We start from the raw sequence: 25,082 nt of genomic DNA, 5'->3' as shown, positions 1-25,082 counted from the left end.
TCATTTTTTTTTCCATGTATATTTTTCTAAATTCTAGTAATTTTTTGAACCTTACGTATGTATGATGTGTAATCAGAACGTAATTCAGTCGTCACGTTCTTTCAGCATACAAATTCCCGCTTTGAATTTTAGTATAGGCTCAAGACATGTACATAAAGTTTTTATATGTAAATAATGACATGCATGCAAGAGTGTGAAGGCATTAAATAACCTGATCATGCTGTAAACGAGGGGAACAATTTTATCATGCCAGTTGCATGGACCGATAGCCTAACACTGAGATTAGTAACCTTCTATAGTAAACATGAGTGTTTGAGAAATCCTTTTCATCCAGACTACAAGAATAAGCAGTGTCGTTACAAGGCTTATAAACAGATAGTGAATTCTATGAACGTTTGTGGCTTAACGATTTACGATTGTATCAAAAGAGTTACCTCTGTGAAGGCCCAATATTGTTACGAGTTGTCTAAGATCAGTGCTGCAATTTCTTGCGAGAAATTTTACAGACCAACGACAAGCTGGTTTCCAATAGTTCACGAGCTGTTTTTCCCGTTTGTACCAATTTATAATTGTGCAAGTGACTGCTACAAGGTGTGTATAATTTTTATTTGTTTATTATTTTGGTATCAATTTCAATTCAGCCTTTAACACTAATTTTGTTGTAGACGTATGGCGACAGAACAGACACGTATGAAAATTATAACGAAACGCAGGATCCATCGACACGTTCGTTTTTCGTGGAACAGAGAGTATTAAGCACAGACTGCGATTGCCCGCACGCAACATGTTATTGCGATAAATTAAACGTAGTTAAATCTCGTCTTAGGTAATTTATTTTATTTATCACGATATTAGCAATTGGTAAGATGTATTAAAACGTTGCTCATTTAGGAAATCAGAAAGATTATCTTCCTCTCGGGCAGAAGGTGAGGGAATCGTTACTTTGCAAAGTACAACGTTAGATTGCAAAGATTATGCTCATCCGCAGAGAGTATCTCGAGTTGATGTCGGGAGCAGTACTAAGAAAGGTATCAGTGTCGAGCAGGCAACACAATCCGAAATCTCTTATTTCAAAACCGCGTGTGCAGCTTGTCAAGTATGTGTGGAGAATGAGTTGCCTCGCAATTTGACGAGGAATGATCTGGTAAATAGATTCTTGTTCTTAGTACAGTCAGCAAGAACGTGAAGTTTATCGCAAGTAGAACTGTACGTAACTGTACAACGAAATAATTTTTAGGTAGAAGCAAACGCTAGTTGCACAGATTGTGTTTTACCAGAAGAAAATATTAAAGGGAAAAGAAAAGTTGACGAGTTCGATATGTTTGGAAGGAGTATTGCGTTTCAACTGCGGAATGTAAATTTTGGTGAATATTTTAATACCGTAGTATATTTTAAATATAATTGTTGAGATGAAATTATTTATCTTCAGAAATTGCTATTGAGCTGGAGAAACGTATACAGGATCTAATTGCGCAAGAACGTTTAGATCACATGAAATTGACATATTCGGATTGTACATCGTCCAAATGCAGTGAATGTGCGATTTTGCGCGAGGAATTGGTTTGCAGCTGCGGCCTTCCGGTTATCATGATCAAGCCAGATTCATCCTGCGATTTTCATTGCAAGCAATAAATAACAACTCTTGCGAATTGTCTATATTTGTTCAGCGTTTAGGGAAAAATTTTGTCAAAAATATAATAAAGTAGGTTCTAGTGCTAACGCGTAGAATCGCAGTGAAATAAAGTTAACAAAGCAACAGAGTTTGACAAATGCTTCCGTTCGATGTATCGCGCGGTCAAGTTCAGTCGCGTTCTCTAACTGAAACTGATTTCATCTCGTGTTTCACAAGCGTGTAAAATTGTAAACGTACAAAAAGTCACAAGTACTATTTTTACAGAGATATTTGTTATCGAAATATTTGTTCGTACTGCGAAAAAAAAAAAAAATGCCGTCCAAATGGAATGAGAGACTAGTGATCAGCTTTTTGAAAGCGTACAAGCAATATCCATGCCTCTGGAATCCTTATCACAGGCATTATTATAACTGTTACGAGAAGAACAAGGCATTGCAAAGAATTATTGACGATCTTGGTATACCTGGTTTTACTATAACCGATTATTTGTACCAGATCAAGAACATAAAAGAAAAGTAATGTACGACCGGTAGTTTCGGTAATGAACATTATGAAAGGAGTAAGAGAGAAAACAAAACAAAAAAGAAAAAACACCATAAACAAGTGTAGTTTGTTCTTAAAAAAGAATTATTGAATTTTTGAATAAAAGACTTGGCTTAAATCTTTCAGAAATTAGAGCATGCAGTGAAGAATCAATAAAAATCTTAAAGATTTATAAGATCTTTTCGCTACGAAAAATATATTAAATCATTGTCTTACTTAACAAACTATATTGTTGAATAGTTTTAATTGAAAATAATTACTTTTGTACAACAATGTGTTAACAAAGTGCAATGTACGTATTTAAATAACGAGTAATATTTTCATTGCTACAGATATAAGTTGGAACAAATACGAACGATTCAAAGTCTACAGTCTTACAAACAATATAAATCGCCATTTTCCTGGTATAACATTGTGGCAGATATGTTGGCGAAGGTAATCGACGATGAAGAAAGGGAAAACGATCATCGGCTCCGTGAACCGATTTCCGTTCGTAGATCCTTGAGCAGTGACTGTATCAAGGATTCACAGGGAGGGAAAAGAGGGAGATCAGACGCAAAATTTCTGAAAGCTCATCCGTGCAACAACGTTACCTCTGATCAGGTGACTTCGAGGAGGAGCAAATCGGTGGACAAGCCATCTCATTGCGATGAGAAACATAATTCATCGAAGAGAACGATAATAAAAGAGAAGAGTGAGAGAAGAGTAAGACACGTTCCTTGTCCATCCTATAGACCAAAGAAGGATTGTGAAGAAGATGAACTTTTGAGTTGTAGACCCACCAGAGATGTCGAACCTGAGGAGATAGGTAAAGAATTTAAAAAGTTCTAAAGATAATATATATATATATATTGAGAAAAGAAATAGAGTAGCTATAGAGTGTGATAGTTTGATCTTCTTATCATTTTCACAAGAATATTATCCGGCTGTTCCAAGCAACTCGGTGGATTCTATACTTGATACTGATCTCCCTTTAACAAGAGAAAATGGTAAAAATTATAGTAGATTTTTGAAGTGTCCAGCGTGTGGCTGGGAAGATGTAAAACACAAGGATACTGATGAAAAAAACGAAAGGAGAAGTTATGTTCCTTGTTCTGAATACAATAAAGATCTTCCTGGCGAATATAGCGCATGTGTCGGATGTGACAAAATTGCACATGATGGTACGTAATCGATGACTATAAATTAATAGAAATATATATATGTTTTTTTTAATTTTTGATATTGACATTTGGATCCTAAAAACTGTGCAGACACTCGTTTAAACCCATCTATTCATTTTCATTTAGATCTACATTATCAATCAGTAGTGAATACTGATTTATCTGAATACTTGAAGAAGTACGATTCTAGGAATTTCAAACTTTTAGAGTGGTTATCGAAACATCCATCAGCCGTATCTTTAATAAAACCTCCTGCTGATTCACCAATTTTGTCGCCCGTGGAATCTGTTAAAACTACAGAGAAACATGCAGATGCAGAGGTACAACATAGTGAAGATCTAAAAGAGCCTTCAAAAGTTGATGTTCTAATATCACCATCGATTCAAACGCAAGTTGTACAAATCGACCCTGCGGCAACGCATAAATTACAATTTAGTACCATAAAAGCTCAACTCGAGTTAATTTTATCGGGATCGATCGAACGTTCAAGACTAAATGAATTCGCAGAAAGTGTTACTCGAGTTACAAAATCAGTACAGAGCGCAGAATCACCCGCAAAACAAACGCGATTTTCTTTCGAGAGTGAAAAACATGAAATAGGCGTCAACACAGTGGATGCTTTTGACAAAGCATTGGACAATACAGTTTGCGTGTCGGGTGAAATGAAGAAATGCGTTTCGATTCAAACTTTAGACGAGAAAGAAGAGGAACGAAACAAATATTACAAGGATGACACGATGAAAGAAGTAGCAATAAATGTGGTAGATCAAACTTCAAAAGGAATGCAGAGTGCCATTTGTGTATCACGTGGAAATTCAGCCTGTCGTATGGCTTCAGAAAAGAAGTTAGAACTTGGCACTACCACGTCCGTGCATCAAGTACGTAGCGTTTCATGCATGACGTCGGAGAATGCTAAAGAATTCAAATCGAATTTCGTACAGTGCGTCTCTAAAGAAAAACTTAAAGCTTTGACTCGATCTGAATCTCACGACTCTGTGAAACATTGCATTCGAGATGTAAAATCGAAACATCTTGTCGAGAAAAGAAGTAAGCATTTCAATTGTCTCTGTTTTGTAACTTAATGTAGCGCAATACTATACAAAATGTTACAAAGTGCGTGAAAGACATTTGTAAATGTTTTCATCTTGCATGAAACAATAGTGTTACATGTAACATTACATGCAACAGAATAATCGTGTATAAATTTTAATTAATAGCTCAAGAATTTGAGGATCCATGCACAACGGATACATGTCCTTGGAATATACTACATCTCAGTAAAAATCCTATTGTAGCTCCAGTTTTACAACAACTACTGCAAAATATATTATCTATGCACGAGCAGAGAACGCAAGGTATAAAGTTAAACAGACAAATTAGCCTAAATAAATTTATATATTAATTTTCATGATTTAACTAATTTCAGAGTATAAATGTCGCCTAAAAGAAAATTGTTTGATCGACGGGAGCAAAATGGTGATAGCAATTAAAGAATATATAAAGATGCTAGAATCAAGTATTATCAGGGACGATTTGTCAGAATTTTCTGGTAAATTTGATAAGAAATCATCTTTAGAAGAAGTTCGAAGGGAACCAAGTTTGAGAGAAACTGGCACGTGTATCACCCGCGATGATAAATCTACCGTGACTGAAGAGAATATCTTTGTGGTATTGCCATCCGTATTCACGAAAAGCGATGAAGGACGGAAAGCCGTAGAAGACAATATGTTAATATTAGAAAAAACCAAGAGGAAACATTCGATGTTGGATAAGAAAGTTTGTACTCATTTGAATTGTAAAGATGTTGGTATTAGTAGATCGTTAGTACAGCTGTCTAGTCGCGACATGGAAGTTCAGAGTGATACTCGATCGTTCAAGGATTCCGTATGTGTCGCAAAGTACGAAGATACGACAAAAAAAGTAAGCGTCGGCACTCAGAAACGAGATCCCATACTGGTTCGAGTGATCAAATGCAATGAGAGTCAGCCGATAGTAAGGTCGGATAAAGGAACATTAACTCTGAGAACGGACATGAATTTTGCCAAAAGATATACAAGTAAACGTGTAGAGACATGTGGCCGATCAACTTGCATTCCGTCTACTGTTTGTCGAATGTCGAACGAAGCTAATTTAAAATCTGCTTTTCGTAAGGAGCGCGACAATGAAATAATCGAAGACTACGACATATGCGATATAAATTGTAAAGGGAAAATGTCGTACGATTGGACTGACGTGACAAACGTCGATATACTTTCAAATATGACAAACTCAAGAATTCCAGTGTGCATGAAGTCGCCACGAAAATACACATACGCGAGAAGCAAATGATTAATTAATGTTACACATACGTACGTGTTAAGATTACAATTGAGAATGACGTTTAAAATTTTTATTTGTCGAACCTTGTGATTGAAACACGTGGATGTACATTTAGAAAATATATTATTCTAGCATTTTTTATTCTTTAAAACTATATTTTTGTCCTCTACATCATAACATCCATTGGGAAAATAATAAATCAACTGGAGGATATAGAAGAACAAACTTCATTTTATTACATGAAAATGTATAACGTTCTGTCGGTTTGGAATATTAATTTACTTAATTATTCAATTTTTATAGTAAATTATAGTCACATGTCGTTGAGTCCAAGGCAAACGCTTGATACACGTGTCTATGGTGTGCGGAATTGGAAAAAAGTCTCGCGGAACAGCAAAAGAATAAAGAGACTAGTTCCTTTTACTCACTGTCACGCTGTGCCATATGATGTTATTTGTTATAATGTGAATATTTATAATATCCTTATATTTAAGATTCCATTGAATCTATCCGAAACAACCGACCAGACCATTTCTTTCACGAGACTTTTTTTCATTTCGGCACCAATTATACCAATTGTCGGTATCTAATTATAATAAAATAGTATAAAAGAGCTTTACTTTTCCTCGTTGATATATTTACGTCATATGTAGATTTCATTTGTTATCCGAAGTTTCATTATCAGAAGTCTTATTGTTTGGATACGCATTAAAATTATCTTAATGCATAAATTCGATAACCTGAGTACATCTCCTCGTGATAGATATCGTAATTGGTAATTAATTCGTTTACGCAAATTACATAATTACGTAATCGATATTACAAATCGAACGTTACTAATAATATATTTCAACGTACACGTACTCAAGAATTGCACTTCACTCTACAAAAATTATTTTTTTTTTTTTTTTTTTTTTAATTCAATCGTTAAAACGTTATATGAAATTATATATATGTACATTATTGAAAAATCAACAATAGATACGTCTTCGATCATCGAGCAAGGATTTTATTGTTTCTAACGATTATCTCGATAGAGATAATATTGTGTGTGTGTTACTCTTAACGATGGAAGTCAATATTCTCAAACACATGCCACTTTGTCCATAGTCACATCTTAATACGTGAGTATCGCCTGATTAGTTTGAATTGATTCCATTCATTAACCATCGAACTGCGGATGCTCCGCTAACTAGTATTGTGGGCCGGCGAATGCGGGGTTCGTTTGGACCCCGCATTCACCGACGGAAGATCGATTCTTAGCATATCAATGCTAGTATTAACGTTCGTATTAGAAGAATCTTACGTGTACCTATATTGAAAAAGAAAAAAAGAAATAATATCTTGAATACATACATATCGTACCGCGCAAATTTGAAATTTAAATTATGTAACAGCAAAATTATCTAACATATATATATATATATACATATACGTGAAATTTACAAACATTTAGTCCTTTTTCTTGGCATCTGCTTTCTCGTCTTTAGCTTGGCCTCGTCCCAGAAATTTGGCTAACGAATCCCAAATTCCTCCAAAGAACAACGCACAGAATAGATTTTCAAACGGTACAAATGGATCATGAATTCCAAGTAAAATGGACGATAGCTGGAATAATATTAATAGTGGTTGCATTTAAAAAAGATAAAAATAATAATTAGTTCCCATGAAAAGAAAGAAATTAAAAATTTTGATTACCTTGAAATATACGAAGAAGATAACAATACCAAAGTAAACCAACGCGTGAGGTGCTGAAATAAGATCAGTCTTTTTGTCTAAGACGAAAATAATGGATGCTACCATTGATGCTTTCGTAGGGCTAGAAAAATAAAACATTACACGTTATTCATTCTGATCTTGATTTATAAAAGAACAAAATGAGAAAATAAACGTACAAGCTAGGTTGCATAAATTCCATAGCAGTTGGAGTCCATACTCCTCGTATAAGGCGTTCAAAAAGTTTTGTAAAACCTGCTCCATTTCCTATAATGAAACAAATCAAACGAATTAATTTTATATATTATATATCTTTGCTATACATGCTTTTACCTTTGAGCGTCCCAATCAACACCATAATAAGATATGCATTTGGATAAAGTTTCCCTGCATGAGTTACTCCATCATATACCTTTTTACACCTATAAATTATTGTATCATAATTTGGGTGTGAAAAATTGTAAAATGTAGAAAAATTAATGACAGGAGGAAAGATAAAATAAGAGACAAATAATTGGTTATTACTATTGTGTACTCACCTATATATTTCCTTCATGGTAGCACATACTATCTTCACTGGTAAAAACTTAGCAATTTTATATCCAATATCAAATGGTGTATAAAATACCACGTACCTATACAACAAATAAATTAATAACAACACGTTATTAAAAATTATGAAAAGACGTTAATTTAACTAAGAGAAGTAACTTTTATACAACATATTTATAACTTTAAATTTAACAATTTATTTGTATATATAATTAATATATATAATAATAAATTAATATATAATTATGTAAAATTAATAATTAATTATTGTATTTTCATACTAACCAAACAATAGTCGCTACTATCATTTGTGATGTATCTTTTAAAGGTGCAAGAATTGGCTCTCCTAAAAGACCATTGCATAGCATACCACTTGCAAACACTACCAGCATTGTTGAAAGCCAGCATGACAGAGGATGTTTTCGAGAAAACGCGTGAGCACCTATTTAATAAAATTACAGTAATATAAAGTCATAAAAAATTATGAAAGTCATAGTTGAAAACAGCTTAATAAATTACAATATTTTGTTTCAGGTTTTTATATATTTTATTAAATATCTAACATAGAATGAAAAATTTAATTTACAAAGATACATTCAAGATACAATAGATTTCCTATTTTCTAACACACCATGAAATATCAAAGGGGTATATTCTTTTAAGTAGGTCGCTTGGAATCCTTACAAGTACAGTATCTTACATGTGTTTGTGCAAACATAATGCCAGCTTACTATAAACATGAAAATAATGTTTTTTTATTACGTATTTTAGACTATAACATTACACAAAAACTTATTTAAGGAAATATAAAGATAATTAAAATATACATTTAATAATGAAAATTATATTTCATAGATACATGATTTTATCTATTATTTAAGTACCATAACTGTTATCAAGGAATATGAAAGGCATACAAATTCTTTGAATTATTATTCAAAGATTGCTACTGCATGGTCCATTGCATAAGAAAGTCATTGAAACAATAGTTTCACAACTATATCTGGAAACAGTACTACATCTTACACAGTAAGCTCTCATGTTTTAAAACACATACCATGATTTATTTTTCACAATCATTTATTTATACAAAGTTATTCATATAACTTTGAGAAGCATAAGAGGAGATAGAAATTAGGGCGAAAGATTTGAGAAAAAAATTTGGCGTACCCACAAGGATGTATACTGAAATAGATTAGCCAGATACATTCAGCGAATGTCACAAAATAGGATTATTCTAATTGTGCCACATACCATGTGAGAATAATCTCCTCTTTCTCTCTCTTTCTCTCTCTCTCTCTGTATCTCTAAACAATTATTGCGAATCTTTTTCAAGCAACGTCATTAAAAGAAGAAATTTCATTACCGTTCTTATTCTATTTAAACAATACTGACACGAAATATTAATATTAATATTATGTAATTAATAAAATATTAATATTACACTGAGAAAATTGCTCGAAAAAAGATAGCAGGGACAACGCTTAAAAATAAAAGAATCCACTTGTTACAGGTGAAGAGGGTTCTTTCGGCTTGTGTAATATTAAACGAGATTAAAGGGAAGCCCGTTTGATATTAACAATGAAACAACGAAAAATACAACGTGGAGGGAAGCGTGAAGGAGGAACGCGTTAAAAAAGAATAGAGAGAGAGAGGTAAAAATGGTTGGAGGCGAAACATAATCTTAGAAAAGGTGTAAGCTGGCACTGGGCAGATTAAATTTAGAATCGGTCGGGCAAGGCTTAGGCTTACCGGGTCCTAAATCCTCTCTGACGTGTAACGCGCATAGTACGCAGTGCGCGATATCAAAATACGGGAACATTTTCAATTTAATGACCTGATTGGCCATGTCCAGGAACGCCTCGGGATCCATTTCCGATCGATTTTTTTACACTCGTTCCCTGGCAAGAAAAAACTGTTTTGCACACAGGGATCTTCCCCGTTCACGTGGAATCGTATCACTCCGGCGTTCGACGATCTTCGATTTTGAAACGGACTCACAAACGCCCGCGAACGACGCTAGCTACGCGCCGTCTGCTAGACTTGGTCGTCTGCTAGTTACGGAATCGGTCCCTACCATTAGGAATCTTATCGTCGAACAAGCAAGTCTCTCCCTCTTTGAAACTTCCTCCTACAGATGGCAGTAAACGACTGCATCTGTGTCTTTCTTTTTTCTCTTCTTTTTTCTTTTTTTGGTTGCGTTTATCTTTCGAACGAACTCTTCGACTCTTGGACCATCGATGAACCATCTCTACTGTATTCTCAGTAGCGAAGTAAATTCACAGTTAAATTGAAGCTTGCACGTGGATCTTTACAGTGGGAAAAAGATTCTGGAAAATTTCATTAAAATGTTTTTTTTTTTTTGAAAATGAATAAAATGTTCAATCTTGTCATTCTTTTTATTATTTTTCAAGTTTCTGTTCTTAGGATAATTTTCGTACATTTTTGGGCCTTCTAATGGCATACTAAATTCCAATTTCTGTTATGTTTATTAATACATTTAGATTGATACAGGATATATTTATATATTTATTAAAAAATATCGCTCGGATAATGGACTAAACGTAAATTATTCAAAATTAAACTTTTATATCGTACATGCATATATATGTTACGATGTATGATATATATATGTGTGTGTATATATACACAGACACATATAATATTTATTATACAAGAGAAAGATGTATATCTTTTCTGAGATAAGTATATATCTCAGAGGAAAAAAACAATGAATGCTTTTAAAATCTGATTACATTAAGCAATTTCATTAATCACCTTCTCTTTCTTTGCGCATAAAAATTCCGAGATATTAAAAAGACATATTAAGGACAAATTCAATACAATCACAAAACCCGCAAGTCGAGAGTGATCGTGTAATTATGTAACATCGTGTGCGATAATTTTCTTTTCGCATAAATAAGTGAAAGTCATCGTACGCGCGATGAATTCCACCTGTATAGAAATCATTTATTTCATTCCAATATCTTGTGCACGCACGTTTGGAACATTTCTCTCTCTTTTTTCTTTTTAGCTTTTGTAATTTCATTGCGACGAATACTCTATTTTTGCTAACTATCCCGCAATGCTATGTTCAGGTGTATATAGGCTCGTGTACTCGTGTTAGCGGGTATCGAGTAACCTATCTAAGCAGCATCTACACGCAAATCTTTATTTAAAAAAAGAAAAGAAAATGTGATATGGCTATCTAATCGCGGCACATGATTGCATGTCGCTATAACAGTAATGTAATTTAAATGTGCTTTAACGCAGATCGAGTTGACCGATAAAAAATGATTCACGATAGTCCAACAGCGAGATGCGAAAAAAAGTGAATTTAAATTAACCGACGGCGGTTAGTAACAATTTAATAAGAAACACAGACACAACGAAAGGTAGGTACTTGTTCTGATTTGAATACACATTGTATTTATTGAAGTAGAGTTTGCATCTCAAGTGACAAATTGTCGTGTAAATTGAAAACACGACAAGAAGAAACCTCGGTAAGACTTAAGAACTTTTTCGTCTGTTTCATACGCGAAAGCCAAAGGATATCGGAAATTTCATTCATACAAGGTGTACTCTGTTGACACGTGTAAATATTTGATCAATGCGTCGAACAAAGTCGAATACTGTACCCTCTTGTCTTTGATCCAACTTTGATTCAAAGATTTCATTATTTTTGAAAGTGCCTTCCGCCCTTGAACGCAAACAATGGTAAGATCACCTCTGTTCACTCTGTTGGTGTAGTTATTATTTTCTTTTTCTGTACTGACAATGATATCTTTCAGAGAGACGGAATAAGATTACGTCATGTTTCCAAAAGATCTGCCAGTGATGTGCTGTACGAGGATAAAGTTTCTTCAAAGAAGAAAGAAGTACTGCCAAATGAAACTCAACATTTACTTTTTTTGTTTACATTCTATCTGTTTGTATCCATTATCATCATTACATTCGAGAAGAAATTGCCCGAGCCATTGATGATAAATAAAGAAATTCTACATCCGGGGAGATTTATAGCTGAAAGAGCGCATAATCATCTCCTGAATATCACGTCCATCGGGCCACGAATTGTTGGAAGTTACGAGAACGAGGTGTTGGCAATTAAATATTTAAGAAACATTATCAGTAACATAGTTAAAAATGCCAATGAGAATCATAAGATTGCGGTTAATGTAACCAAGCATAGTGGAGCTTTTCCTTTGAAATTTCTGGATGGAATGACAAATGTATATAGAAATGTACAAAATGTCATTGTTAAGATTGGTCCTCATAGACATACGCAAAGCAGTTTATTGATAAATTGTCATTTCGATACTTTTCCAGAAAGTCCTGGTAAAGATTCATTGAAATACAATCTGTTTTTGAGTGATGAATGATTAAAGAACTAAATATTAATGCAGCTTTTTCTTTTAGGTGGTTCTGATGATGGAGCTAGTTGTGCTGTGATGTTAGAAATTTTACGTGTGATTTCTCATAGCCCAAAGTTGTTAAAGCATAATGTTATATTTTTGTTTAATGGTGCTGAAGAAAACTTATTACAGGTACGTCAATTCTGTCTAATTGGTATCTAATTAAGTTTACTTCATTTTTTGAAAGATAAATTCAATTGCTTAAATTGTATAGGCATCTCATGGTTTTATAACACAACATCCTTGGGCTAAGGAAGTACGAGCTTTCATAAATTTAGAAGCTTGTGGTGCAGGCGGTCGTGAATTATTATTTCAGGCTGGTCCTGATAGCTCCTGGATGCTTCAGGTACTATTGAACAATAAATTGTTTCTTATTATAAGTATTACAATATTACGTTGTCATCTTTTTCCACAGATATATGCTAAATCTGTTCCTTATCCCTATGCATCATCTTTGGCCCAAGAAATATTTGAAAGTGGTATTGTACCTGGAGATACTGACTTTCGAATATTTAGAGACTTTGGAAATGTTTCTGGTATTTATTCTATAGTAACTATTTTAATATTTTTGCTTCTATAAAGAATATTTATATTTTTTTAAAAAAAACTGTAGGTCTTGATTTTGCTTGGGCAACCAATGGTTATGTATACCATACTAAATTTGATAATATTCACCAAATACCATTGGGATCTCTACAAAGAACTGGAGATAATATACTTGCTTTATTAGAAGGAATAGTGTTAGATAATTATTTATCTGAGGTGCCACTTCAAGATCATACGGGGAATCCTGTGTTTTTTGACTTTTTAGGCATATTTGTAGTTAGGTGGCCACAGTATGTGGCAAGTACAATTAATATGATTAGTATAGCCGCTGGCATATATTCAATATATTTAAATATGCGAAATGCTCGACGAGGTATGTACGGTGTGTTAAATCAAAACTGTTAACATGGAACAGAAAATGTAATAAAACATTTTTCATTTTCATTCAGATGTAAAGAAGCCAATGTATTTAAAACATTTATTATTATGCACCGGAGCAATAGTCGTTTCATGGATGGTGTCTATATTTTCATGTACGTTAATTGCCCTTATTCTTACTAAACTTGGAAAAGTTATGAGTTGGTATGCGAGACCAGCATGGTTGTTTTTCCTATACGTAGTTCCAACTATTTTCGTATCAATGACATTTTTCTTATTTCTTGGATCACGTCAAAAGAAGGCAAGTTTATAGTAATTTATACACAATGATTTATATCTTTTTTACAAGTATAATAAATTTTCCTTTAATTGGTGTTTTATAGGAAGTTAAATCTGCGTGGGTTTTGTACCAAATATACTGTGATTCGTACTCTTTAATATGGATATCTGTTCTTTTCTATTGTGTTATATTTGAAATACGGTCTGGTTTTATACCATTACATTGGGTCGTATTCCCGACTGTTGGAAATATTGTTCGATGTAACTTCTTTAATAAGTGGAGAGGTATGGTCTTAATATAGTGGAACAGTAATATGATGGAATTAAATATGTTACTCCAATTGATTTTACTCGTAGGTTGGAAATGGCTGTTTTATTATTTAATAACGATGTGTCTACCTTACATACAATCATTTTACTTAGTAATTGGCGCTCTTTATCTTTTTATTCCCATAATGGGGCGATCTGGTAGCAGCATAAATTCAGAAGTTGTTATGGCTAATATGTTGTGCATTCTCTTTTCCTTATTACTTAGTTTCACGGTAAATTGTTTAAATTATTATCAAAATGAAAGTTTCCGAAAAGACTGCGTGAATATGATTTAAGAACCAACATTCTGTTTTTAGTTACCATTTGTACTTTTAATAAAAAATGCGGAGAGAATCCTAAGCGTGTTAGTGGGAATATTTTTGATAACTGTAGGGGTATTAATTTTGACTCCGCTTGGCTTTCCTTATAGCGGTGATTTATCGTCGTTGGCACCGGAGAGATTTATGATTGCGGTATGAACTAAAATTTTTACAATTCTTTTATTTGGAAAGCAATTGTGTTATATCAAATAAACATTCAATTTGCAGCACACACAAAGACAATATTACGATATAAATGGTAATTTACGGCAATCTGGGACAGGTTATTGGATAGCTGATTTAGACATGAATAGCCCACATAGCGTGGAAGCTATGGTACCTGAAATAGGTGCTGTAACATCAACAATAAAAGATTGTGAAAAAGAATTATATTGCGGTCTACCATATTTTATGCCTGTTACGACATTTTTATGGTACTTTCATAATATTGAATTCTTTAAGTTTTTTCGAGACATTGGAAAATTTAAGTAAATATATATTTTATACAAAAATATTTTCCAGGAAAACAAGCTGGATTCCAGGTCCTGCACCGTTGATTACTATACCGACAAAACTTGAACTCGTTTCAAAGTCTATAAAACAAAATAGTGTTAGTTTTACCTTCAACGTTACAGGTACGCCTTCTTTTGTAATTGTAATTTTTTTGTAAAACTGTTAGTTGATAATTAAAAATTCAATTGGAATTTTATCTTCAGGTCCCGATCATATAAGTATAATTTTATCTCCGTACAAAGGTGTTCATTTAAGAAAATGGTCTATTTTGGAAGGAAAACCGTTAGAAGGACCTAAATGGAATGATAGAGAAACTTATTTCATCTATTATTCTTGTGCATCTGATTGTGTTCCGTTTACATTTTCTCTTGAATTGAATGTGAGTAAAATACGAAATTCTCACGAATAATTGTCTAATTTGTTATTTTTTATATAGGTAAATAGTTCGCCGAAAACTCAATACTTATCAGTAGCACTGGGTGGTCACTTTTTACATGGTGAACATCAAACATCTTTAAGATTTAAACGATTCTTGGCACAATTTCCGTCGTGGACAGTCGTCACCCCATGGACAGCTACGTATACCTCTTGGCAATTTTAATATCACACGTAAAACTGCTTATTCTCTACCGATTCTCTGAATGCATTTTCGTGCAAACGGTTAACGACAGCCTAACAGAAACGGCACTGTACTACGTTTAAAAGATACATAATACCTAACAATGCAAATTATAAGCTTAAGAATTAGAGTAATCCCATATTATACATGCTAATTCTTTGCAATTGCAATATAACAAAATACATCGAGTAAAATTTAGGAGGAAAAAAAATGTTGAAGAATGAAACGTTTTTCATTCTATTTATATATAAATTTTTTACTAGCACGTTATTAGATCGAAAGAAATTTTTGAGATAGGGCTAAGTTAAGGTAGAACGATGCGAAGATAATAATTGTAAAAATTTTCGATTGTAGTTATCGTAAGCTACCGTGATTTAGCATATCAAACGTATGCCTTAGAACCATAGCTTTATTTAATTTTTAAATGCCAGAGAAACAACAATCTTAATCTGTAAAAGCAGATAGTAGTCCGAAAGGTATAGAAATACTGCAAAGCGATCACCATGTGATGATTATCTTTTTATTGTTATTCTTACGGTCGAGAATATTGTTCATCGAAGCAACGTGACTATGTGCATTTTATGATCCTGTGTGGGATAGTTTAGAAGCACAAACGCGCAATAGTCTGCTTTGTCATATATTATCGTATTAAGGTATCTCTCGATTCAATTTAAAGCGAAATTAATCTATAGCATTTCAATGTTCTCACCATCGAATTTTATAGTTAATTGCATACATTTACGTATTCGTGTTTTTAATAAACTTTGTTGAGTTTTTTTTTTTGTATTCTAACGATTGTTTCTAATGAGAATCATATCGGATTTATTATATTTATTAGATATTATATTTATTAGAATTCAAGTGATTTGTTAATGTTGATCCTTTTATAAGGATAAGTTGGGCTGTTGATGTTTTATCAAGTTACGTTTTTGAAGGAGAAACAATTCTTTCATTTCCAAGAGACTGAAGTTACTATGTAATTGTTAATTTATGTAATGTTTTGTTTTTATATCCTTAACAAATGTATGCAACATTTATAATTCAAATTCAATTTACATAGGATACGAAGCAGAGAGTAAATAGTTCAAAAGATTAAAACGCATATTTAATTAAGAAATATTTACCGAATTACACACGTTCAAGTTTAATTATAAGAAAATGCCAATATTGATAGCCAATTTTGTAGTGAGAAGTTCAAAGTATTAATAGGAGATAATATGAGAAATATAATGATAGTACTTTTACACCAATGTAAAAGAGAAACATATTCAAATGCATGTTCAGCTTGTTACAAACGCATTGAAAAATTTAATTTTCTACAATTAACACTTGATAATCTTGAATTCGGCTTCACTAGATAGACATCCTTGATTAAAGATTTATTTCAGTCACAACAAAAGATTGGAATGTTTCAAATCTTATATTTTACATTCTTTGTGATACTTCTTATAATCAGTTGAATAGTTAAAAACAGGTGATATATAGCGTGCAATTTTTGTTGTTCTATTGCACAAATTATTGTCAATGATTCTACTTAACGATATCGCACAACGTTAAACACATCAAGGTAATTTTGTTACAATGTTATTTACTATGTATTGTCAGAAATATTTGTCAAGAATTGGTTAAGAGGAACTGACATAAGGCAGTGGATGTTGTTACGACTTTGTTGTCCCTCGATTTTTTATGTTTGCTTTTTAAGAATTTATGTATTTAAATATCCTCGTATTCCTATTTCTTTCCAATGTTCACATTATAATGTTACATACGCGTTATTATTGTTATTTAGCGTTTCTTGGTAAACGACTAAAGTTTAACACAAATGAACAATAAAAGTGTTGACAATTAAATTTTCACGTTTATTATCTTCTTCCTGTTGCAACCATGTATATATATATATATAAGTGTTATTTACAAACTTGTTCAATTACAATGAGTGTTTTTTCGTTGTGTTTATTGATTCATTAGATAGATGTGTGCCTTAGTAAGAAAATTTGCCACTATAACAGGAAAATTTCTCGCAACTGTTGGGTCGTAATATTATGGAGTTAATTATCGTTACCACTGCCCATTGATCGATCGTATCAGTTTCCTGTTTCCGCGATCAACGATTACGGATACTGTGCCGAGATAAATTCCATTATCCGAATGGAATCAGGCTTTGACAGGCATTCAATTTCAAAATACTCCTCAACGCTTCAAACTTTCTGCTATTTAAAATTTGTTAACTTTCAAATCTTTCCAATGTCCACGTTCTTGGTTTCCATTTATTAAATATTTTTAAGTCTTAAAAATGTTGCGACTTTTTAAGTTTTAAACATTCAGATTACATTGTAAAATTTTGAAATATTACGAATTCCTAATTTTAAATTTTCAAATCTTTTCAGATTTTGGAATTCTCTTTTTTTTTTGCTGCAAAGCTGTAAATTTTCAAACTTTAATTAAAAAGAAAAAAGCAATTTTAGTTTCTTCAATGTAAAATGTAACTTTACATTTCAAAAAGTTTCATGCATCCTTGCAATCTCTCTCTAAACATCTGTCAGTGATCCATCCTTGGAGATCATCTTCGTTCAATAAAAAGATCATTCAATAACAACCTTGTTCTACCCTTAACTGTGTATAACATAATTCAATTTCTGAATCTTCTAATACTTGAGTTACCCACGTAAAATAATTTATTAATCATCTCTTTAATCCTGTGCAGTGTATCACTTCCATCCTGTTATAGAATCGTGTCATTATTAATCATGCGAATGGCCCTGAACTCTTCCAAAGTCTTAGCCACCTTGAAATCCTGCCACCTCCTGAAAACTTCTTTGAAATCTCAATTCTTTTCTCCTCTTCCTCCATCTCTTTCTCTCTTCGTTCCTACCACCTCCTGAAAACTTCTTTGAAATCTCAATTCTTTCCTTCTCCTCCTCCATCTCTTTCTCTTTCTCTTTCTCTCCTCGTACCTGCCACTTCCTGAAAACTTCTTTGAAATCTCAATTCTTTCCTCCTCTTCCTCCATCTCTTTCTCTTTCTCTTTCTCTCCTCGTTCCTACCACCTCCTGAAAACTTTGAAATCTCAATCCTTTCCTTCTCCTCCTCCACCTCTTTCTCTTTCTCTTTCTCTCCTCGTACCTGCCACTTCCTGAAAACTTTGAAATCTCAATTCTTTCCTCCTCCTACACCTCTTTCTCTTTCTCCTTCTATCTCTCCTTCTTTCTCTCATCGTTCCTGCCACCTCCTGAAAACTTCTTTAAAATCTCAAATCTTTCCTCCTCCTCCTCCTGCACCTCTTTCTCTTTCTCTTTCTGTCTCTCCCTCTTTATCTCCTCGTTCCTGCCACCTCCTGAAAACTTCATTGAAATTCTCAATTCTTTCCTCCTCCTCCTCCTCCTATACCTCTTTCTCTTTCTCTTTCTGTCTCTCCCTCCTTCTCTGCTCGCTCCTTCCTCTTTTCACCGGTGCTTTCGTAAGAAACGTGTCAATATTGACGCACCGGCATCCTGTAAGACGAGACCGATTTCCTGGTCGGGGCGACACTGATCTGCAAACGGGTCGCGGTGTTCACGAGCCACGAACCGTGAAAACGGCTCGATAATCGCGGCGAGGTTCGTTGATTCGTCGCAACCGTGTCATCGGCTACCTGTTACACTCGACTCGATAAACCACGGAAGGGGGGGGGGGGGGTTCAAGGAGGGGGAGAGGAGGAGAGAAGAAAGAGAAAGAAAGAGTTATCAGTTATGGTTTCGCGATAAGCGGAAGGGGGCGATACATCGTTCAGATAAAAAGTCTCCTCGATGCCTCAGGAAAACCGGTCGAAACAATACCTTTCTTTTTTTTTTTTCCCCATTCGTTTCGTTGTATCGCGGATCGCGGTTATCTTAATGGGAATTCTCAGTCAGTCAGTTCGGCTCGTTCCTCGATCGATCTCGCGGCGCGTGTCGACCGATAACGCCTCCACGCGAATCGAAATGATTCGAATGGGACTGGCGACAAAGTGAAACTCGCGTGAACGAACGATTCGGAAGTAATTGTCACGTTGGACAATTGGAGATGTTGAAATTGTTCCGTAAAATCGGAGGTAAGGTTTCGAGCTGCTTGGCTTTTTACTTCTTTTCTTTTTTAATTAATTTTAGTCGAACTCACGGACTTTTACTTGTACTTGTGATTCGTGAAATTTAAAGGTGCACGAAGCACACGAAAATAAACTGACAAATAAAATGTTCATCGTGACATTTATGGTGTGAAGCAAGTTTCTGCTTAGGCTTCATTTTTTCGATTATATCTATTTGAAAAAAAATAAATAAATAAATATATGTATATATGTAAATTTTCAGAGAAAAATATGTGAATAGTCTCGGTCCACTGATCGGTTTTTCTTTTGCGCGCGTTTCGAGGCGAAAATGTTCCGATCGTGCGGTCAAATTATGTAACGGAGACTATTAGAGTTCAGTGCGGTATTTGCGTGGAAGATTGCACGCCCGATTATTTTCAGCCACGACATTAGTGGCCGAGATAATAATATAATCTTAATGAACATACGGATGTCGGTGATAATTGTATCGAGGGCTTGCAAATTAAACTACTGTCGATTATGAGTCGCTTGTAAAACGGCTTAGAGACGGAGAAGCTGCCAGGTGAGGCTTATTATCGCGTTCCTCTCAACTGCGGTTAATTATTATCGTTAATGATCGGTACCTATACACGATATAAATTATACTAAATATCGTACGTTTGTTCGTGATACAAGGTGGGCCAAAGGTTCCTCACCTATTCTTCTTCCAATCAAAATATAAGGAAAAGCTAATTTTATTATTATTAATTTTAAATTAAATTTAAGTTCTCGAACACGAGAAACTTTTCATTTCATTAATCTGTAAGGAAGAAAATTAAGAAACATACATAGTAAAAGAATTGCAGATTGATTTTTGACCCACCCTGTATATTGATGTTATATATTTGGAGGGAGGATTTGATTCTTTTTCTTTAAATGTGTATGTCAAATAAATTAATCTGAATGGAATAGCTGTATGTACAATGCGGGTAATAAAGACAAGTTCACGTTTAATTTCATTGTTTCCATTCTCGTTTTCAAATTGGGAAAAGAGAGAAGATGGAATGATTAAGACTTTTGCACCCTTTTGAGAGAGAATAAAAGTCTCACAATTTTTTTTTTTAAGCTAAATTCCTTTCTTTCGTTTAAAAAACGTGAAAGGGAAAGTAGGGATAAAGAGCTGCAAATATTTCAGAAACATTTGAAAACGTTTCTGTGATTTGCAGAGTGAAAGAATTGGCGGAGATTTCGTACCATAATTGCGTGGCCAAGTGAGATTGTTGACGTTGCGATTTTTCAAGCAGAAAGCCAGATTGAACTATGCCTGCTTGTTCTTCAATTAGCAACCAGATTCTTTTTTTTCTTTTTTTAGTTTTAGAGCAACTCGACAGGCGACTCCTCATTTGCACGGCCTACTTCCTTCGAAATTCTTCCTTTCGTTGCTGCCTTTCGCTCCTTTCTTCAGTCGCGGGGGTGATTCGCGAGACTTCGCCGATCGGAAGCTCGAATTCTAGCGACTCTTTCATGATTCTTCATATTTCTCTAGCGTTTCAGTTTCCATTATCTTAACTCTTCAATATCCACAAGCACCAACAGCTGTCGTATTCCATTTATTCTGTAACAATCGTAAAACGTATCTCATGTACGACATATTTTACAAATTTTACAAGTAGATTGGTAGTTTATCAAATTACATAAACATATATATCAAAGTATTTATCAAATTATACAAACAAGTCATATTTCAACAAGTTATTCACCAATTGAGCCATAAATGCATTTATTTACAATAGAACTGGTATTTAGTTTTAATATTATCAAGTCTTCTTTAGAAGATCATCATTAAAGTACAATAAACAAGTGTATATATAAATATATATATCAAAGTATTTATCAAACTATACAAACAAATTATATTTCAACAAGTTATTCACCAATTGAGCCATAAATGCATTTATTTGCAATAGAACTGATATTTAGTTTTAATATTATCAAGTCTTCTTTAGAAGATCATCATTAAAGTACAATAAACAGGTATATATAAATAAATATATCAAAGTATTTATCACAGGTATATATAAATAAATATATCAAAGTATTTAGAAGATCATTAAAAGGAAATCATTAAATCTTATTAGTAAAAACAAAATAATCAACAAGAAACATTAACAAATAAAAGTTTAGAAATTGAAAAACTGAAATGCCTGAATGACAAGTTGAAATTAAGCCATATTTTCTTACATCAAGGCAACGAAGGTGCTCGAAAATTTCAAGTATAGAGCAATTTATTTTGTTCGTTCACATGACAGTTTGCGTATGTACTTCCACTGGTCGATTTTTCTGCGAGGACAAAATTAGGCATCCGAATAATCTAGAACCGGATGGAAGTATGGAAGGTGTGTACACGCAGGGTCCACACGCGTACGTCCGTTCCTTTCGTTCGTTTGTGTAAGTACACGACGTTCTATGGTCTTATATATGCATCCTTGTGTACGTGATTTGCTTGCTGATTAATTATTCTTCTCTGGATTCTTTTCTCTCTTCTCCGTATTGCCGGCTTCGTCACGTGAGCGTCGTGACAAAGGAAGAGCAGAAGGAAAATCTCGATGGGGCTACGAATGGGACCTTTTCTCTCTCTCTCTCTCTTTCTCTCTCTGCTTGCTCGTCTTTTTCCTTTTGTTCTCCTAATATGTCACTTTTGTGTTTGTCCTTAGAATCCATCAGTATTATCAGCTTTTACAATTTTTGTGATCATTGGTTTAATACTCGTTTAATACTCAAGATTGTCCTTTTATAATTTTCCTTTTTTCAATTCTGTTCTCTTCAATCAGATATTTCTAGACTCCTATATGTTTATAAAAAAAAAAAGACTCAAAGTTACCACTTGGGATATTACTAATCTCTCGAATACAATAATCTGTTCATGGCAGACCTCGTTTTTTGTAAATCACCTATCTTGTACATACATGTAATCGACCATCCAACTGTATACTTTGTCACACGTTCACCTGTACACGCCGGCGCACAGGTAGGTGTACGTGCACACAGCGCAAAGTATGATGTCACCGATAAAAGCTTGGTATTTGGTACAGGGGAACGCGTGATCCGCATGAAAAGCTTGATACACGAGGCGACGGTTCTTCGTTGAACGATTTGGTCAGTCGGTTCTTCCAGCCATATCCGGTCACCGCGTTGGCGTGCACACGCGCGTAGCATCGCCGCGCGATACTAAGAACCGGAAGTCACGGAGAACCGAAGGATCCTTCGCTCGTGATCGAGCCCTCCACCCAGTGGAATGCTTTCTATAGTTGTCTATATTCATCCTCTTCTTAGGAAGTAGGTCTTTTACGCCCTCTTTTTCGACGCACTTCCGGCTGGTCATGCGTGGAATCGCAATTCCCGAGGTCGTTGCTCCGTTCCATCGAATCTCTGCAATTTCGCGAGTTCACTGTAATTTTCTGACGTGTATTTACTTGAAGACACATCGTCGCCTGGAATATCCGATGTGGCACAGGTTGAACTTTCATTGTGACTCGACGTGACAGAGTTTGACAAGCTGAAAGATCGTAGTGATTGCTTGTTGATAAAGTTGATAAAGTTCGAAAAGACTGAGACAGAGAAACTGAAAGATGCAAGAATGGACAAGATGTGTAAAGTATAGTTACAATATTGTATATGTAATTGTATGAAAATACAATTGTAGAATAGAAAGATTCCAATTTCCAATTGGATCTTAAGTTTTGTTTAAACTACAAACATATTAAATTATATTAATATATTATATTATTATATTAATATATAATATAAATGATATTAATAAATTAAATTAATATATTAATATGTGCCGCTATCACTTGTAGATGCATGTATTAAATTTTGTAGGTACATTGCATCACTTATAAACATGGTAAAAGATTCTCTTCGCGTAGCAGAATCTTGCAGAATGTCAAGCAACCGAGAAAACAATTACTTCATGATTTAAAATTCCATCTTCATCTCGGAAGAAACAGTTATACATTTTGTACCTTAACATAGTAAATCTTTCCATGGTGTGAAAACTTGGATAATCATTCAATAGATTATGACTGACTTGAAAACATGATATTCATCGCTAACATCTATATCTTTCAAGCCTCTGAACATGAGAAAAAATGAGAAAAAAAGATATCAGAAAACCAACTCGATCCAACGAATCCAACGATCATAACTTGTGAATTGAAAACGTCTGAAATCCCCATGGCAGATATCCATCATGTTGGTATGACGAATCTTCTTATTCAAGCCACGTCTCCAAATCGGGACAACCGATGACGACTCGACCGGTGCAACAATTCGCAGCTTTGCTCCTACAAAAGATCTTCATTAACGCCTTGCTGACCGGAAGGTGGTAACTCGTTAATGCCGACAATGCGAACGATCGGGAATAGCTGGAGACAGGAGAGGAGGAAGACACAAATCGCACAATCGGTTCCCGACCAATGGAACAAGAAGAACAGGGAAGCTTCACCCCCTCTCGACTTTGGTCGTTCGACGTCGTCTTCGAAGGTACAACGCCTACGCTATCAGTTATTTGGCGAGCTTCCAGTCTCGTGCAGGTGTCTCTTTCGAATCACGCGTCGATTTTACTGTACTTTCTACTACCGTTCGTCCTCTTCGAAGAGCCATCAAATCTCAAGACGGCTGCGGCGAACGTTGTGTCTTGTACACTTGTCGTGTTTGGGAATTTTGTTTGTCGTTTTGTTGAGGTAAGACTGGTGAGTCGTGCTTCTTTTCCTTTTTCTTGTTGATTTGATTCCTGCCAATCGGTTTAATTAAGGAACTTCAATTAATTAATGAAAAAATTTACTTAGGCGAATAATTAAAAGAAAAATACATGCAATACACACTCATGTACAATTTATAAAAATGTAGATGTCTGCATCTGCTTGGGCTACATTTCTTAATTGTGCTCCTAAGGACATTTGTCTTTCTTCAACTAGATCCTCCTATATTTTTTACATTATACTTTTGACAATATCATGTAGTCTAATTTTTTTGAATTATTGACGTTTGTTTCAACCTTATATTGTAACTGAAACGATATAAAGCAATTACAGAGGGGCGAAAACAATTGCATTCATAGATTAGATTCTTTAAGGTATTAAAGTGTTCTGTGAGTGAATGTTCTGTTTGAATGTTCTGTTTGAATGTTATTGGAAATTGGATCTAACATGGTATTGGCTCTAACAAGAGGAAACCACGTTATCAACTGAGCGCCCCGAAGGCAAGATGTCGGCATAGCTGATGTTTTTTAAAATTCGGCTGTGTCACATCCAGCCAGCCGAACGTTCAGACACCAACACTTTTAACTACCGGGAACAAACGAGAAATCTTCGTTTCTAATTTCAGTAACAAATCTTAAAAGACAATTGGAGAAACATTTGAAAAGTATCAATTGAAAAGATGTACATACGTACCGTTTGAGGATTCGAAGAGAGAAGTACATGTGTGTATGTCTAAATAAATTTTAAAAGCAAATATCAAGCAGAACAATGTACACAGTGTTTTCATTTTTAGTCACACGCACGCGTTAAAAAGAAATTGTAATTTAGTTTTTCTTTTTTTTAAACTTTGAATATTCTACAAACTTGTTAACAAAAATATTTCCTTTCCCAAGGTAAACGAATACCGGAGAGCGAATTAAATTAACGATATAAAATTTCGATAAATTTACAACGAAGTCACATGCGATCCACGTA

At 34.2% G+C, this 25,082-nt stretch overlaps 4 protein-coding genes and 1 long non-coding RNA gene across 14 annotated transcripts; 3 read left to right on the top strand and 2 right to left on the bottom strand.

The window, feature by feature from the left end:
• Positions 1 to 112: 112 nt before the first annotated feature.
• On the top strand, positions 113 to 2,235 carry LOC122529828. Of its 4 annotated transcripts, none has more exons than XM_043656292.1 (5): positions 113 to 591; positions 666 to 826; positions 892 to 1,144; positions 1,238 to 1,364; positions 1,898 to 2,235. In XM_043656292.1, exons 1-5 carry the CDS (start codon positions 247 to 249, stop codon positions 1,963 to 1,965), a joined length of 954 nt encoding a protein of 317 aa, XP_043512227.1. In that variant the 5' UTR covers positions 113 to 246; the 3' UTR covers positions 1,966 to 2,235. The 4 variants fall into 4 exon arrangements, with proteins under 4 accessions (XP_043512227.1, XP_043512226.1, XP_043512229.1 ...); XM_043656291.1 differs by having other exon boundaries at positions 1,430 to 2,235; XM_043656294.1 differs by lacking the exon at positions 1,898 to 2,235 and adding an exon at positions 1,430 to 1,609 and having other exon boundaries at positions 1,238 to 1,354.
• Positions 1,695 to 5,749, top strand: LOC122529816. Of its 4 annotated transcripts, XM_043656268.1 has the most exons (6): positions 1,695 to 2,090; positions 2,509 to 2,984; positions 3,088 to 3,339; positions 3,466 to 4,386; positions 4,557 to 4,694; positions 4,766 to 5,749. In XM_043656268.1, the coding sequence occupies exons 2-6, from the start codon at positions 2,600 to 2,602 to the stop codon at positions 5,665 to 5,667; spliced, it is 2,598 nt and encodes an 865-aa protein (XP_043512203.1). In that variant the 5' UTR covers positions 1,695 to 2,090; positions 2,509 to 2,599; the 3' UTR covers positions 5,668 to 5,749. The 4 variants fall into 4 exon arrangements, with proteins under 4 accessions (XP_043512203.1, XP_043512204.1, XP_043512205.1 ...); XM_043656269.1 differs by lacking the exon at positions 1,695 to 2,090 and having other exon boundaries at positions 2,341 to 2,984; positions 3,091 to 3,339; XM_043656270.1 differs by lacking the exon at positions 1,695 to 2,090 and having other exon boundaries at positions 2,341 to 2,984; positions 4,563 to 4,694.
• A 122-nt stretch (positions 5,750 to 5,871) lies between these two features.
• On the bottom strand, positions 5,872 to 10,012 carry LOC122529834 (trimeric intracellular cation channel type 1B.1). 2 transcript variants are annotated; one of them, XM_043656306.1, is made up of 8 exons: positions 9,679 to 10,012; positions 8,212 to 8,368; positions 7,914 to 8,009; positions 7,708 to 7,796; positions 7,554 to 7,641; positions 7,357 to 7,477; positions 7,109 to 7,266; positions 5,872 to 6,975 (listed from the first exon to the last, which is right to left on the bottom strand). In XM_043656306.1, exons 1-7 carry the CDS (start codon positions 9,797 to 9,799, stop codon positions 7,111 to 7,113), a joined length of 828 nt encoding a protein of 275 aa, XP_043512241.1. In that variant the 5' UTR covers positions 9,800 to 10,012; the 3' UTR covers positions 5,872 to 6,975; positions 7,109 to 7,110. The 2 variants fall into 2 exon arrangements, with proteins under 2 accessions (XP_043512241.1, XP_043512240.1); XM_043656305.1 differs by having other exon boundaries at positions 5,872 to 6,970; positions 9,679 to 10,011.
• An 813-nt stretch (positions 10,013 to 10,825) lies between these two features.
• Positions 10,826 to 17,152, top strand: LOC122529814 (endoplasmic reticulum metallopeptidase 1-like). Of its 2 annotated transcripts, XM_043656265.1 has the most exons (15): positions 10,826 to 11,321; positions 11,471 to 11,643; positions 11,718 to 12,261; positions 12,343 to 12,470; positions 12,553 to 12,684; positions 12,754 to 12,874; positions 12,952 to 13,257; positions 13,334 to 13,563; positions 13,646 to 13,826; positions 13,899 to 14,083; positions 14,168 to 14,323; positions 14,399 to 14,604; positions 14,693 to 14,805; positions 14,887 to 15,062; positions 15,120 to 17,152. In XM_043656265.1, exons 2-15 carry the CDS (start codon positions 11,641 to 11,643, stop codon positions 15,282 to 15,284), a joined length of 2,646 nt encoding a protein of 881 aa, XP_043512200.1. In that variant the 5' UTR covers positions 10,826 to 11,321; positions 11,471 to 11,640; the 3' UTR covers positions 15,285 to 17,152. The 2 variants fall into 2 exon arrangements, with proteins under 2 accessions (XP_043512200.1, XP_043512201.1); XM_043656266.1 differs by lacking the exon at positions 10,826 to 11,321 and having other exon boundaries at positions 11,347 to 11,643.
• A 1,351-nt stretch (positions 17,153 to 18,503) lies between these two features.
• Positions 18,504 to 24,907, bottom strand: LOC122529837. 2 transcript variants are annotated; one of them, XR_006306863.1, is made up of 7 exons: positions 24,801 to 24,907; positions 24,231 to 24,415; positions 23,525 to 24,139; positions 22,311 to 22,900; positions 21,586 to 22,189; positions 20,599 to 20,959; positions 18,504 to 18,643 (listed from the first exon to the last, which is right to left on the bottom strand). It is a non-coding gene; the product is annotated as an uncharacterized LOC122529837 (long non-coding RNA). The 2 variants fall into 2 exon arrangements; XR_006306862.1 differs by having other exon boundaries at positions 21,586 to 22,900.
• Positions 24,908 to 25,082: the final 175 nt, after the last annotated feature.

The sequence above is a fragment of the Frieseomelitta varia genome, unplaced genomic scaffold (assembly GCF_011392965.1).
Source record: "Frieseomelitta varia isolate USP_RPSP 00005682 unplaced genomic scaffold, Fvar_1.2 scaffold_310, whole genome shotgun sequence".
NCBI classification, from domain to species: Eukaryota; Metazoa; Arthropoda; class Insecta; order Hymenoptera; family Apidae; genus Frieseomelitta; species Frieseomelitta varia.
The sequence above is the reverse complement of the archived record's forward strand: the minus strand, read 5'-3'. Positions and strand labels throughout refer to the sequence as shown.

What these genes read in the sequence shown, in the direction of transcription:
- LOC122529828 (XM_043656291.1), top strand. Translation starts at nt 247, where the DNA reads ATGCCAGTTGCATGGACCGATAGCCTAACACTGAGATTAGTAACCTTC. An exon ending in GTGCAAGTGACTGCTACAAG is followed by an intron (nt 592 to 665) that starts GTGTGTATAATT and finishes ATTTTGTTGTAG; the next exon opens with ACGTATGGCGACAGAACAGA. An exon ending in ACTGCGGAATGTAAATTTTG is followed by an intron (nt 1,365 to 1,429) that starts GTGAATATTTTA and finishes ATTTATCTTCAG; the next exon opens with AAATTGCTATTGAGCTGGAG.
- LOC122529816 (XM_043656268.1), top strand. Translation starts at nt 2,600, where the DNA reads ATGTTGGCGAAGGTAATCGACGATGAAGAAAGGGAAAACGATCATCGG. An exon ending in TGTCGAACCTGAGGAGATAG is followed by an intron (nt 2,985 to 3,087) that starts GTAAAGAATTTA and finishes TATCATTTTCAC; the next exon opens with AAGAATATTATCCGGCTGTT. An exon ending in TGACAAAATTGCACATGATG is followed by an intron (nt 3,340 to 3,465) that starts GTACGTAATCGA and finishes ATTTTCATTTAG; the next exon opens with ATCTACATTATCAATCAGTA.
- LOC122529834 (XM_043656306.1), bottom strand. Translation starts at nt 9,799, where the DNA reads ATGGATCCCGAGGCGTTCCTGGACATGGCCAATCAGGTCATTAAATTG. An exon ending in ACCATGAAGGAAATATATAG is followed by an intron (nt 7,797 to 7,913) that starts GTGAGTACACAA and finishes AATAATTTATAG; the next exon opens with GTGTAAAAAGGTATATGATG. An exon ending in GTTGATTGGGACGCTCAAAG is followed by an intron (nt 7,642 to 7,707) that starts GTAAAAGCATGT and finishes GTTTCATTATAG; the next exon opens with GAAATGGAGCAGGTTTTACA.
- LOC122529814 (XM_043656265.1), top strand. An exon ending in ATAGCTCCTGGATGCTTCAG is followed by an intron (nt 12,685 to 12,753) that starts GTACTATTGAAC and finishes CTTTTTCCACAG; the next exon opens with ATATATGCTAAATCTGTTCC. An exon ending in CGGAGAGATTTATGATTGCG is followed by an intron (nt 14,324 to 14,398) that starts GTATGAACTAAA and finishes TTCAATTTGCAG; the next exon opens with CACACACAAAGACAATATTA.